We start from the raw sequence: 13,182 nt of genomic DNA on the forward strand, positions 1-13,182 counted from the left end.
ACATTTACTGTAAATATTGTTGTAGAAAAAAATGGATGAATATCAAGATCCACTAACACCCTTGCATAGTTGCGTACATGTCTGTTTCAGTATGGTCTTCATCAGGCCATAAGCACTTTTTGTGGACCTTTTTTTCACTTGATATTATTTTGTATGCCTGTTTTTGTTTTGACCTGGTCTAAATTTTTGGCAGTTCACACATAATATATATTGGTTAAATGCTTGTATGAATTGAATTTTTTGTTTAGCCTTTGTGGTTAGGTCTGATTTTTTTTCTGATAAGATGCATGCTTTTGTGCCAATTGCTTTTTCTTAAGGTTTTTTTTTGTTGTTGTTCCCCTCTTGGATTAGTCCATTTGGGCCTGTTCCCAAAAGCAGAATTACTGGATCAACAAGTATGAACTGTCTCATATGTATGATTTTGTATTTCATCTACATTGTTCCAGAATTCTTGATGCCCTCTAGATAAAATAAACCCAGTTCACATTACCACCTGCAATGTGTGAGTTTACCTGTTTCACTGTAGTCCTATTATAACCATCTTATTTAAAAGATATTTATATTTATTTTGTACTGACAAGGAAACTAAAGACACAGAGGCAGGAAGGTGAGTTAGAAGACAACTGTAATAGTCAAGGCCTAAGTGAAAAGACCTGGATTTCAGTGATGATAAATTTAAACAATTCAAATTCATCATCATAAGACATTTAGTAAGCACCTATTATGTACGTGGCCCTGCACTAAATATATTAGTACCTGATTTAATCCTCCCACTATCTCTGTAAGATAATATATTGTGGATCTTTATTATATAGCTGGGGAAACTGAGACTTAGGTAATTGATATGACACACTCAAGATACCTGAAACTCCAGAGCTGGGGTTGAAATATAGTCTGAAGGGATAGTTGCCAGAAAAATTACAAAAAAAAAAAAAAAAAAAAAAGCCAGAATTGTTAGTCACCAAGAAGAAATGGAGGCCAAGGAAGTTGGCCCAGGTAACTCTCATATTGGGTGCCTGTTCATGAGTTGTGTTTTGTTTGGCTAACCTTCCAAGTTCCTGGTATCATTTTCTCTTCCAGGGGATGCTGACAGTTTCAGCAAAGTGCGGCCTCCAGGAGAAAAGCCAACCATCATCCGCCCCCCAGTGAGGCCCCCAGATCCTCCCTGCCGGGCAGCTACTCCCCAAAAGCCAGAACCAAAGCCAGATATTGTGGCTGGCAATGCAGGAGAAATCACATCATCTGTGTAAGTAAGGTTGTACCTCAAACTTGACTGAAGGCCTGTCCTAGGCCACTAGGAATGCTTTCAGGATCACCATATTAAGGGTATACAGTGCACAACCCTGGGGCATCCTTCACTTTGTAGTCTAGGGAAATATCATAGGCCAGCCCTGTTGGGAGTATTCCACTCAATGCTCAAAGCTGAGGGATTTCTCTAAAGTTGAAACCTTTGATTCTTAGTACCTGCTACGAGACCCATTTTTCTTAACTTCCTTTATCTCTGTATGGTGATATTATTACCTTCTGATTTTAGCTTCCTTGGCTTAGGACATTTAAAAAAAATTTTCTTGTTATTTCTACTGGTTTTAAAAGTAATTTAATGAACAGATTCATTCATTGTACTTATGCTTGAGGCTTTTATTTTAAGCAAAGGGTATGATTTAAAATTTTTTTTCAGAATGACTTTGGTTCCCCAGAGAGCCTCTTACAGGGTGGGAGCTGAGCTGATGTCCAACAGGCCTTCCTGAGGCTGGGCTGCAAGCCAAGGAACCAGGGAAGGAGCAACTAGGGTAGGACCACAGCAGTGCTCAGGGACCAGCTTTGCTTGGCCACAACGCGCTTGCCTGTCCTCTCTTTATTGACTGGGACTGCTCTCAGTATACTGCTTCCTGGTCTTCCTTTTTCTTGTGTTTCTTGTTTTCCATAATTGTAAAATTGGAGAAAAAGAAGAACAAAGCCTCCACAGCTTTGACTAATTAGCTCAGTATATTTACAAAAAGCCAACAATTATACTTTGAAATCAAGACTGGTTTCATTTATTTCCCCCAAGAAGAGCCTGACTCGGCAACATACTCAGAGCATTCTGAAGCAATGGGGATAAAGAGTGTCAGCTATGGCCTTAGGGGTGCCTATGGGCTCTGGGCCATTTCACATTCGGATGCGTAGGGCCTTTGCCAGCAAAGGCAGGGGCTGGCATTGGTGTCTCATCTGATTCAGAGTCTCCTGTCCTTTCTGTTGGCCACTGGTTCTCACATGTATACCAAAGCAACTCATGGGACTTGGTTGGCTTCTGTTTGCAGGGTGGCTTCCAGGACCAGGTTTTTTGAAACAGCTTCCCGGAAAACAGGAAGGTAAGAGATAGAGGTGGCAAAAGAGAAACCAAATCGCCTTTTAATAACTGCATCCTTAGCATACAATTGTGCTCACTCTAGCATTCTCTCTTTTTTTGTTTCTCTACAGATCTGTCTCTGTCTGTCACTTTCTCTCCCCCAACTCTGTCTCTCCATCCCTATCTGTCTCTCACCTGTTCACCTGTGTTGTCTATTTGTCTCTCTCATATTCTTTTTCTCACTTGGTGTCTCTGTCCTTTTCTTTTTCTTTTCTTTTCTTTTCTTTCTTTTTTTTTGAGATGGAGTCTCACTCTGTTGCCCAGGCTGGAGTGCAGTGGCACGATCTTGGCTCACTGCAACCTCTGCCTCCCGGGTTCAAGTGATCCTCCCACCTCAGCCTCCCTAGTAGCTGGGACTACAGGTACGCGCCATCATGCCCAGCTAATCTTTGTATTTTCAGTAGAGATGGGGTTTTGCCATGTTGGCCAGGCTGGTCTCGAACTCCTGACCTCAGGTGATCCATCCGCCTCAGCCTCCCAAAGTGCTGGGATTACAGGCGTGAGCCACTGCACCCAGCCAGTGTCTCTGTCATTCTCAATCTCTTTCTGTTTCTCTGTGTTTCTCTGCCTGTGTCCCCCATAGTTGTCTTTATCTGTCCGTTTCTCTGTTCATGTCACTCTATATGTCTCTGTTTTTCTCTTCCTGTGTCTCTTTGTATCTCTTGTCTCTTTGCCTCTCCATTTCTTCATCTCTCTCTGTGCTCCTCTTTCTCTTTTCTGTCTCACAAGCACATATATATGTGCACACTTGTGTGTGCATGTGCATGCGAATACACACCAAGCAGTATCTCAAAGACTTTACACCCAATGTGGCTCTATTTTTTGTTAGTTTACTTATTTAGATTCCATTATATACTCAAAGGGCAGCTGACAGGGATATGTAGAATATTATACTCTAACATAAACAGCCTTTGGGCCCCCATTTCAAGGGTAAACACTGGACTTAGGCAATGGTTCTCAAACTGGCTGCACATCTAAGTCACCTGGAAACGTGGAGAAAAAAGTCACATATTCCTGGATTTCATTCTAGACCCACTAAAACAGAATCTCTAGTAGTGAGGCCTGGGAATATGACTTTTTGTTTTATTTTGTTTTTTCCCTCCCTCTCTTTCTTCTTTTCCATTAGTTTGTTATTAAAACTTCTGAAGTGCTGGTGCAGACTGTCCAAGGCCTGGAATTTAGGACCCTTTGGACTAGAACATCTGGAGAAATATTTGGTTAGCCTTCAGGGACACTTTTGCGAGTTTGATCCTTGTTGGTTATCAGAGAGTTTGAAATTGTTCTTCCTAACAGGTGACAGGAGCAGAACTCTTCTAGGTGGTCAGTTAAAAGCAGAACAATATACCTTTCCCAACAGTGGAGTTGGGGTGGATTTGCCATCCTCTAGTCAAAACTATGGGGACTGACTCACTAGGACATGATTCTGCACAGCAGTTCATTCTAGCTCTGCTTGTCAGTGAGACAGCTGGAACCTCAGGCTGGGCCAAATTCTCCTTCGACAATAATTTACCATTCATTCTACCGTAGCAGATGAAAGTCAGATCAAGGCACCAGATTTCTGTTACTGATAGCATGAAGATAAAAGTTTTCACCTCAGAAATTTTTAAAGTAAGCTTAACCAAATATCTCCCTTGAGAAAAGAAAAAAAGAAAAGAAAAGAAGAAGGGAGAATACGAGAGTCTCAAATATTCTTAATAAGGTGGCCTATGCCTCCCTAGAATAAACCACTTGAGAAGTAAATAACAAGGAAATAGAACGATGTAAACTGGAATGAACTGAATATGTCTACAGGAAAGCTTTTTAGAGGAGGTGATATATGAGCTGGGGCTTGAAGAAAGAATAAAACTAGACAGAAACAATGTTGTGGGGGGAGTTATTGATCTGCAAGCTTGGACAGGAAACCAAGGCATTGAGAAGGAAATATGTAAGAAGCAGGAAGAAAGTCCAATAGAGTTTTTAAGGCAGATAGACTTACAAGAGGGAAGCTATAGCCAAACTGGTATTGAGAGTATGAAAAGATGAGTAGCCACTACCAATGGGCTGGGCTTTGTCAGCCAGTGCTCAAGGAAGCCTTAGATCAACCACAACCTACAAGGGCTATGACCAAAGCAGGCACTTCAGGCTAGAGTATCACTCTACTCACCCTGTGTCTGGTCTTCTAGAACCTAGATTTAATCCTGTTCTTTATTCCTAGATTCCATTTTGGCAGGAATGTAGGTAAGACCAAAGTAGGTACACCTGCTCTCCAGTATGTTGTGAGCTAACATCCTGGGTACCCACAGGCTCCTCCCACTCAGCATCCACATAGGGAAAGCATCCCTTCCATCTAGGCCTCCACCTTGTAACCACCACTTGCATCAGTGCTTCCACAGGCTGGCCTCTGCTCAAGATCCTCAGACCAGTGACACAGTCAGTCCCATCTGTAGTCATTGTTGCTAAGTTCTTCTCTCATCTCTAATGAAAATGATGATCTTTTTAAACTTTGTCTTGCCCCTTTTTGGTCCCCATTTGTATACCTGACTACAGCCTAGCATTTGAATGACATCAACCCCTTATTCATTTCCCTTACACAATTTAAACATAATAACTAAGAAGAAAATGAGTAATGGCTCATCAAGAACATAAAGGAGGGGAGGACATTTCAAAGAGGCCCAACAGCTTATGGTTTCAGAAGTTATTAGCGTTCCACTTTGGCTAGAATGTGGCAGTGAAAAGAGGGAAGCTTAGCTGGGGGTGAGACCAGAAAGATGAATTGGAGCCAGATTGTGAAGGCATTGTATAACATACTAAGGTGCTTGGTCTTTATACTGCGGTCCATATGTGGATGAGTCATAGAAAGGGGGGAAGAACTTCAAGCATGACAGTCACATTCTGAGCTGACCAAGTTGTAGAAAGATCTTTGGTAGTGGGAAAGATAGATGGGAGAGTAAAGGCTGGAGACCAGTTAAGGAAACTAATTGTCCTGGCAAGAGTCGGGGAAGCCCTGGCCTATGGCATTCCCAGTGGGAATGGAATAGAAGGGACAGATTTGAGAAAGACTCAATAAGACCTTGCTACGTTTTCAAACATGGAACATTGATGAACTGAGAAAGAGAAAAGTCTAACTTGGGCACTTAAGTAGATGGTACAATAATTAATCATGGAGAAGCAGGTTTTATGGGAAAGATGCCGTGCTCAATTTTGGACACAGTGATTTTGAAGACACAGTTGTTAAATTTGTACAAATTTTAAAGACACTTAGAGACTTAGGTAGAGATGTTCAGTGGGTAACTGCAACTTAGGCTAGCAGTTGGAGCTGGATGTACGTATACATAGATTTTGGGTATGTATACATAGATTTTGGTATATAGTGGGTGAGTACAACCACTATGTAAGTCTTGGTGGGGGGGCTATTCACATACGCTACAATGTGAATAGTAGCCTGTTGCGGGGAGGTCCCTAGTGTTTGGTGGCAATTGAAACCATGGATGGGAATAAGATCCTCCAGGGAGTAAGTGTAAACAGACTGGAGAGAAGAGAAAAACAGAGGGTTGAAGACATAGCCCTGGGGACCAACTGTTACACGCAATGCTCTGGCCACACTATAGTGGGTTTCATTTGCCAAGATTTTCTCGTCCCCCAGCTGTCCCCAGACAAGGGTAATTTAGAACTAATCCAAGCACATCAAGAGGCTGGACAAGGTTGGTTTGGTCTTCTAGGCAAAGGAGGATTCATCTTTCACATGGTACTTGTCTGTGTCCTCACCCTTATCCCTGTTAGAGATCATCACAGTATGTAGTTTGTGGTCTGCAGCCAGCTTCCCTGGGTTCTCCAAGCTTCACATAGTCTGGTACTCAGAGAATTGCTCTGGTGCCTGAAAGATGTCTTCACATCTGGGATGCTGGGCTCTTTAAGCCTGCCAGAGAAGGAGCCCCAACTATAAGCATGGAGCTAGATGTTTTGAAACATCTGGGATGAATCACTTCTCCATTTTTCAAATGGCCTCTTTAGCACTGGCCTGGAAGGGTCCTCCATTCCCCCAATTTACCTTTCCAATCCTGATTTCTAGAATCTTAGTGAAATGTCTTTCTTTATCCACAGTTCTCAAGGCAGACTTCCTGGAGATGAAAGTTGAGGCTACAGGTATGTAGTCCCTATCCCTGATTACAGAACCTTGTTCCACATAAGCCTTCATTATGGGATCTGATATTTTGAGGACTGGAATAACATGTAGATCAGAAGTGTGGGAACTCACTTCTATGCCTCAGTTCATTACCCTGTCACTGCATGACCCTTAAATTTAGTGACTTTCAATTCCAAGGTTTTGTGTGATTTTAAGTAACCTTCCTCTTTTGTTTCTTTTTTTCCTAGCCAAACTATGACATGCTTTCACAGATTGCCTTTGAATCAAATTTATTAAGAATCCTAGGCTGTGACATTTTGGGAAAGTACATTTCCTTCTCTGAGCCTCAGTTTCCCAGTTTCTAAAATGAGAAGGTTGGAACCTTCTAACTTTGACACCTCTCAGGCCTTTAAGGAAACCAGGAACCTCCTTTTTGATATTATAACAGATACCAAGAGGCTACCTTAGTATCTGTAGATGGATTCATTCCTACAGACCAAATCATTATTTCAGTCTTACCCACCTGAACCTTCATTCTTAGTCCTTTATGTTTGTCCAATGCAAAGCACTTTCACATTCATTATTTCATTTGATGCATATCACATGCCAGGAGAAGGGAGGATAACATGTGTTCTAACTCAACAAATAAAGGAACTGAAGTTCAGAGGGGATAAGTGACTTGCAAAGGTCACAGGAGACTCAGATGTCAGGGAAATTCCTTTCTCTACTGTAGGAGTGCTGATTGTTTGACTATCAGATTGCTGGCATGATGTGACCTGATACACACATAAATGAGATCCAAGTATCTGGAGCTTGGCTTTTCATGTGCTCCCTAACCTTCTTTTTTTCCCTGTCACTGCCAGTCCTCAGAGGTCCATGAGTAGATAAACTTCTCCTTATCAGCCCCTGTGGAGGTGAAGTCCCTGTTAAAAGGAAGTTTGTAGTTATTGTACGACCATAAAGGCAGTGGGCATGATGTGGGAAGTAATCTCAGAGGTCCTAGTATCAGGCTTCTATTTCTCCATGTAGATTTTGGGGAATTTGAGTCTAGGTCAAAGGCACAAAGTGTCCAACCCTGGTCATAGCACCATCTTAGGCCTGTTTCATGAGATCAGACTTGTAAGAGCCTTTGCCCAGCAATCCCCTGTTGCTCAGAAGATGAGTTACCAATTATAGGCTTACCTACCTACCAAGAGAAGCCCCACTTATCAGTGGCTGGTAAGTATTTGACCAGTCCTCGCTAATTCCCTACTCTCTTCTTTCTCTTTCAGGTTTTAAAAGCTTTGGCCTCAGAGGACCCTTTGCAGGTTCTGAAACAGTCTTTCTTCTTCAAACCTTTGTGTGCGGAGTCATTTTGTGTTGAAGAGCAGCTCCTTCCTAGCCTTGCACTTTCAGGCTCTCTCTGGGAGACCATAAAATAAGGAGCATATGTCCTAGACAGTTGTTTATATCTCCTTTGTATTCAGTCTTCATCCCCTCAGAAGGTCTGTTTTGAGTTCCTGTAACACTGTGAAGAGCTGGACTCCCTCAAGCCAGACTCTGCCAAAACCAAGATATCCACTTACCTGAGTCGAAGAGGGGAGCTCAGTTTTCAACTCTACCCTGAACTTCCTGCTTCCTCAGAGGGCCATTGAACTCTGAGAGTTTTGGGGGTAAAGACTGATCTCAGGTGTCTTACCTTGAACTGAAGGCCACTTGAGTTGGGGCCATTGCTTACCTTGGTTGGAGGGAAATAGAAATGTTTGCTGAACATTGGAGAATCTCAACATGTCTCCTACTGAGGATATGGACACTGGTGCCATGTTGGTGCTCTGGTGCTGCAGTATGTTGCCAAGAGCCTGCCTGCTCCTGCGGGGCCATGAGTGGGATGAGTGATGCCCCCACAGCCCCTCCATGTGGACTTAGGAAGGTGGCCTTCCTGCTCTTACACGCAGCCACTTAGGACAAATCTGCAAAGCATGTTTTGCATGTCAAAGCCTAGGTCTATTTGGATTATTCTTTCTCCTTTTTTTTTTTTTTTTTTTTTTTTTTTGACAACTTCCTTTCCAAGCAATCAAGAAACAAACAAAAGCTGAACACATTTCTTTAAAAAAAAAGGGAGACTGTGTTTGGTCCTGCAGGAGTTCTATTTTGGGGTCAAATGCTAGAAAAATTGTTAACATGGATTGAGGCCAGGCAGCTGTCACTGTTGCTTCATGTTTGCCTTCTGCACATAAACTATTTTATCTCCTGAAAAAAGCAGTTCTTAACCCAGTGTCCATGGACTCAGAAACTCCATGAAGCCCCGGAGATGGTATGCACAATTCCATGACAACATGCCCTTTCTGGGGAGATAATCCATAATGTTCTGCTAAATTTCACATGGGCTTGTGACCCAAAAAAGTTAAGAACCACAGCACTTGAGTAAAATACCCTTTTTGCAATCCATATAAGCCCTTGATTGGAAGGGCTTTTCAAAATCATTTAGTCTAACTGCCCAGTTTCCAGTTGGGGAAACTGAGGCAGAGCAAGGTAATGATCACACCAGGACAAGATCTCAGGTCCCGGGCTCCTATGCAAGTTTTTTTTTTTTTCCCATTGTATCACACTTATCTAGCAAGGGACCTTGTGGTTTGTGGCTTTAATGGCCATCATTTCTGGGGGTTGGCTTTTACCCTGTTTCTTGAGTATTTGTCACCAAGTGAAAAATGTTAAGACATAATCCCCTGCCAGGTCCCTTTCATTTGCTATCTCTATTATTGGAAAGGACCTAAAAATTGGTGTAATGGGGCAGAAATCTGAGGAATGGACATTTCTGATTCCTGTTTGTTGAAGGGAAGTTGCTGGAAAGAGCATCGGTACTTGTTTCTGTGCAGATGCCTGGGCCATAGCTTGTCTGTAGAGTCTGTATAATTATAATGTTGCCCAGTGTGAGGGAAAGAGCTTTCCTACTTGCACTCTTCTACCAAGGCCCTATTAAGTGCACTGAGTATAGTACTGACAGAGAAACCTAGATAAAGAGATAGAGAGTGAGTGCATGCACACTCATGCGCAAACCCCACTCAGAGATGCATTTGGAACAGTGCTACTGAAAGGCAGTAGTCATTTTCAAGACTGAATTCCAAACATGGTTTATTGGTGAGTTAGGAACATGTAAGGCCAAGTACACTGAGAGCCTTTTTGAAAGTAATTGAGTGGAAATTTGAAGCCATTCTAAATCAAGGCATATCCAGGTGGCCCCATTGAACCCTCTCCACTGTACCCAGTCTCAAAGGCCAGGTTGCTAAGAAACCAGGAGTAAAAGAGTCAAGTCACCATCATTTACCCTGCTGCTTGCCCCCAACAGTAGTCTCTGTGAGGCCTTACTGACCTCACCTAGTAAGTGGTTTTATTTTTAAGCCCTGGTTTCAGGGCTGTGGCCTCCCTGCTCTATCCTGAATAAAGCAGACAGGTGTGCAGCTTTTGGCCGTGAAAGCATGGCTAATAGGGCCACAGTCCCTTTAAAGAGACATGGTTTGACTCTGATTTTCTTGGGGGAAAATGCCACAATCACCAATGCAAACATTGGAAGATTATTGAGAGCCCTAGAAAGTTGCTGTGATCCCAGTAGAAAATATGTCCCAGAAATGTCATGAGATTGCTGTGTGTTGCCTGGGACACAGATCAAGGGCCTATTGTGGAGAGCTGAGGACCACCAGTCTGCCCGGAGGCCAGGGAGCAGTGGCTGAGTAGCTCTGCCCTTGCTCTGGTCTATACCTTAAGAATGTCAAAGAATGAATCTCAGCGCCTCTCTTTGGCACTCTGACTTAAAGTGCAAAAAGCTCCTGTGCTGAGGCATGCTATCATGGAATGAGACTGGTTTGGCCTAGGCTTGATGAATGGGTAGTCATTTTGCAGAGGCTATGGGAAGAGGGTGATAATAGAAGAGTGGCAACTATAGGAAATTATCAACATACTTTGGCCAGCAGGTTAGAGAATCTGGCAATGGATGAACTGAAACTGATGAACTGGCAGGGATAACAAAGAACCTAGCATTTATTAAGCACATATTTATTAAGTGCTCAGTGTTTCATATACATGCAAGTATTATTCTCAGTTTACAGAGAAAGAAATTATGTCCCAGGGGCTAAAGCAACCAGCTCAAGGATACATAGAAAGTAAATAAAAGAACTGTGATTTGAATCCAGGCCACTTTTAGCCCATGCTGTTTTCCCTTTGCCACACTGTGGTAGGTGTTTGAACAGAGGCCACATTGCTAGACTTGGCATGACTCTTGACTCTTGCCTGCCTATGAAATATTGAAAGGCAAACATTTGAAGGAGGGAGGGGATGCAGGTTCAGTTTATATGGAAATGCAAACTGGGCTGGAAGATATTGCTGAGTTAGGCTTTCTCTTCATATTGAGCTTACACATTTGGTAATGTTTGTAAGATGATCATCTAATTTTATTTTGTGAAGTGAAGGATTTGTGTTTTAGTTGGTAATTGTTAAGTCCTTGCCTTGCCATTTTTCAAAAAGTAAAAAGGTCCTCACAGGTGTCTCCGTACTTCCCCAAGGTTGTAGCATGGGCAGTTTCAGTTTCAGCCTAAGAGACTGGTGACATCCACAAATGCAGTTTTAGAAGGAGAAAAGGTCTTGGTGCCTCTGCAGTACTTGATGTATTGGGGTCAAATCTCTACAAATTTTTCCGTGGTGATAGCAAAATCAAGAGGTGGCTTACGAAAAGAAATACTGAATTTTTATTTTTGAAGTTTTTGTTTTTTAAAAGGTTGGGGGTGTTCAGTCACTGAGGGACAAAACTTAGCATCTAATTTCAATTATAGTGTCATGAAGAGTATTTCTAAAGTAATTGGTTATCATGGGAAAGTATTCTCTTTTCAAGAAGTTCTTTGATTCTGTAATAACTAGAACAAATAAAGTAGTAAAAGAAGAAATAGTTCTGTGACTAGGAAAAAATTGCTTCTGAGAGAACGTAGATCAATTATACTATTTTTAAGGTAGCTGCAGATAAGTGGCCTTGACACATTACAAGCCCAGAAAAAGTGTCAGAAATAATAAAAAATTTCAGAGAGAATCAAGATACCTTAAAGATAAGTTTTCAATAAAGAAAAGCCTTCATTTTCCTGGGGGAAATGAAGCACTTGATGCCAAGGGCATTAGTAGAGGGCTAGAAAGAGTGTCTGTGTGAAAGACATATGCTATATCAAAATAATAAAACAAATGAGATCCTGGGGCTCATTCATGTGACTTTCAATAAAGTATGTAGACTGTCTAATATAAGTGGCCTCCATCTGCAGTTTTGTCATGGAAACAATATTTGAGCATATCTTTGAGACATGATGGTACATGGAACTACTCACTACCTACTGCTTGTGTTGACTTCTACAAATCTAAGGAAACCTAGGTAAAGAGTTCTTTTGCACCTAGGAGTCTCCATTTATAGTTTACTTTGAACAATGGCCTCACAGTTCTCTCAGCCTTCACAACATCATTATGTGACAGGTGACAGGCCCATTTTACAGATAAGGAAACTTGAGGCTTAGGGAGCTGAGAAATAATTTGTCCAAGATTATACAGCTAGGTTAACTGGAAACTACAGAGGCCTTCCCATTTCCATTTTTAATACAATTCACAGCCCCCAGTAGTAAAGAAAAGAAATCCCAAAGGTAAATGGAGAAGATTATTAGAAATAGGAATGATAAACATCTTTAAGTCTTGCTACTCAAAATGTGGTTCATCATCAGCCTTGACATAAGCATTACCTGGGAGCCTACTGGAAATGCAGATTCTCGGGACCCACTCCAGCATCTGGAATCAGAATCTGTACTTTCACAAGATGCCCAAGAGACTCCTATGCACATTAAAGTATGAGAAGCACTGATATGAGGTATTTGAGACAGCAAAGCAGCTTGAGGAAGGAGTCCTTTTGGTGAGACAAAGACCAAAAGTGGTGGATAAGAATGGTCTGGTATGTTGGGAGTGGGTACAAAGATTGAGTCCATAGCTACCTGTTTTTTTTGCATTCCTTTGACATGTGCTTTGATGACAAAGTTTCTCCACCTCAAAGAATAGTGAAACCAGCCTGGGGAATAAGAAGACTGAAAAGTACTTGGCTTTCAAATCTCTGAGCAGTAGAAGCAGTGGAAAGACAACATGAGGACATGGGAAGAGCTCCTTTCAGGAGCCCTCAGGGTCCAGAATCAGCGCTATCATTGCCTCCCCTTAATGTTGAGCAAATCCCTCTCCCTCTCTAGGCCTCAAATTCTCTGCCTTTAAACCAGGTACTCTCAAAGGATCTTTTCAGCTTTGATATTCTGTTATTTTGTGATGTTAATTATAGCACAGCCTACATTGTAATGAAAACATGGGCAACTCCACTGACCTTTTTCTGGCCATAGTTTCACATCTTCAGTTTACATAAGAAGGGGTAATTCAGGAGGAAAGTTCACAGTCATGGCAAACCAACATGAGTGGAAACCATAGGGAACTAGAAGGGGCATGATCTAGGTAGCCAGCTTGAAATTGCCCAGTATTTTAATTAAAGTATAACGAGGCATCCAAACTGCTTTGAACAAGCTGCTGCTTCATACCACATGCTGACGAATCAATTTGTGTATTCTAAATAAGCTGTACTTTGAATGATTCATAAATTCCTCTGACTTGGGTCTTTTGAGGGGGCAAAAGGGACTTACAAAACAGGAAATACTACCAC

The 13,182-nt window shown here is 42.0% G+C and overlaps 1 protein-coding gene across 4 annotated transcripts in view; it reads left to right on the forward strand.

The window, feature by feature from the left end:
- The window catches only part of OPHN1 (oligophrenin 1), a 365,836-nt gene extending 354,086 nt beyond the window's left edge, over window positions 1-11,750 (forward strand). For 3 of the 4 annotated variants that reach the window (XM_021932859.2, XM_021932860.2, XM_021932858.2), the window contains 4 exons: window positions 1,081-1,246; window positions 2,301-2,351; window positions 6,470-6,511; window positions 7,763-11,750. In XM_021932859.2, coding sequence (XP_021788551.1) covers window positions 1,081-1,246; window positions 2,301-2,351; window positions 6,470-6,503 — 251 coding nt within the window. In that variant the 3' untranslated portion in view covers window positions 6,504-6,511; window positions 7,763-11,750. Of the gene's footprint in view, window positions 1-1,080; window positions 1,247-1,678; window positions 1,791-2,300; window positions 2,352-6,469; window positions 6,512-7,762 lie in introns of those variants that run through there. The other variant, XR_002519579.2, reaches the window with a different exon arrangement.
- The last annotated feature ends 1,432 nt before the right edge of the window (window positions 11,751-13,182 follow it).

Source organism: Papio anubis, chromosome X (assembly GCF_008728515.1).
Source record: "Papio anubis isolate 15944 chromosome X, Panubis1.0, whole genome shotgun sequence".
Lineage (NCBI taxonomy): Eukaryota > Metazoa > Chordata > Mammalia > Primates > Cercopithecidae > Papio > Papio anubis.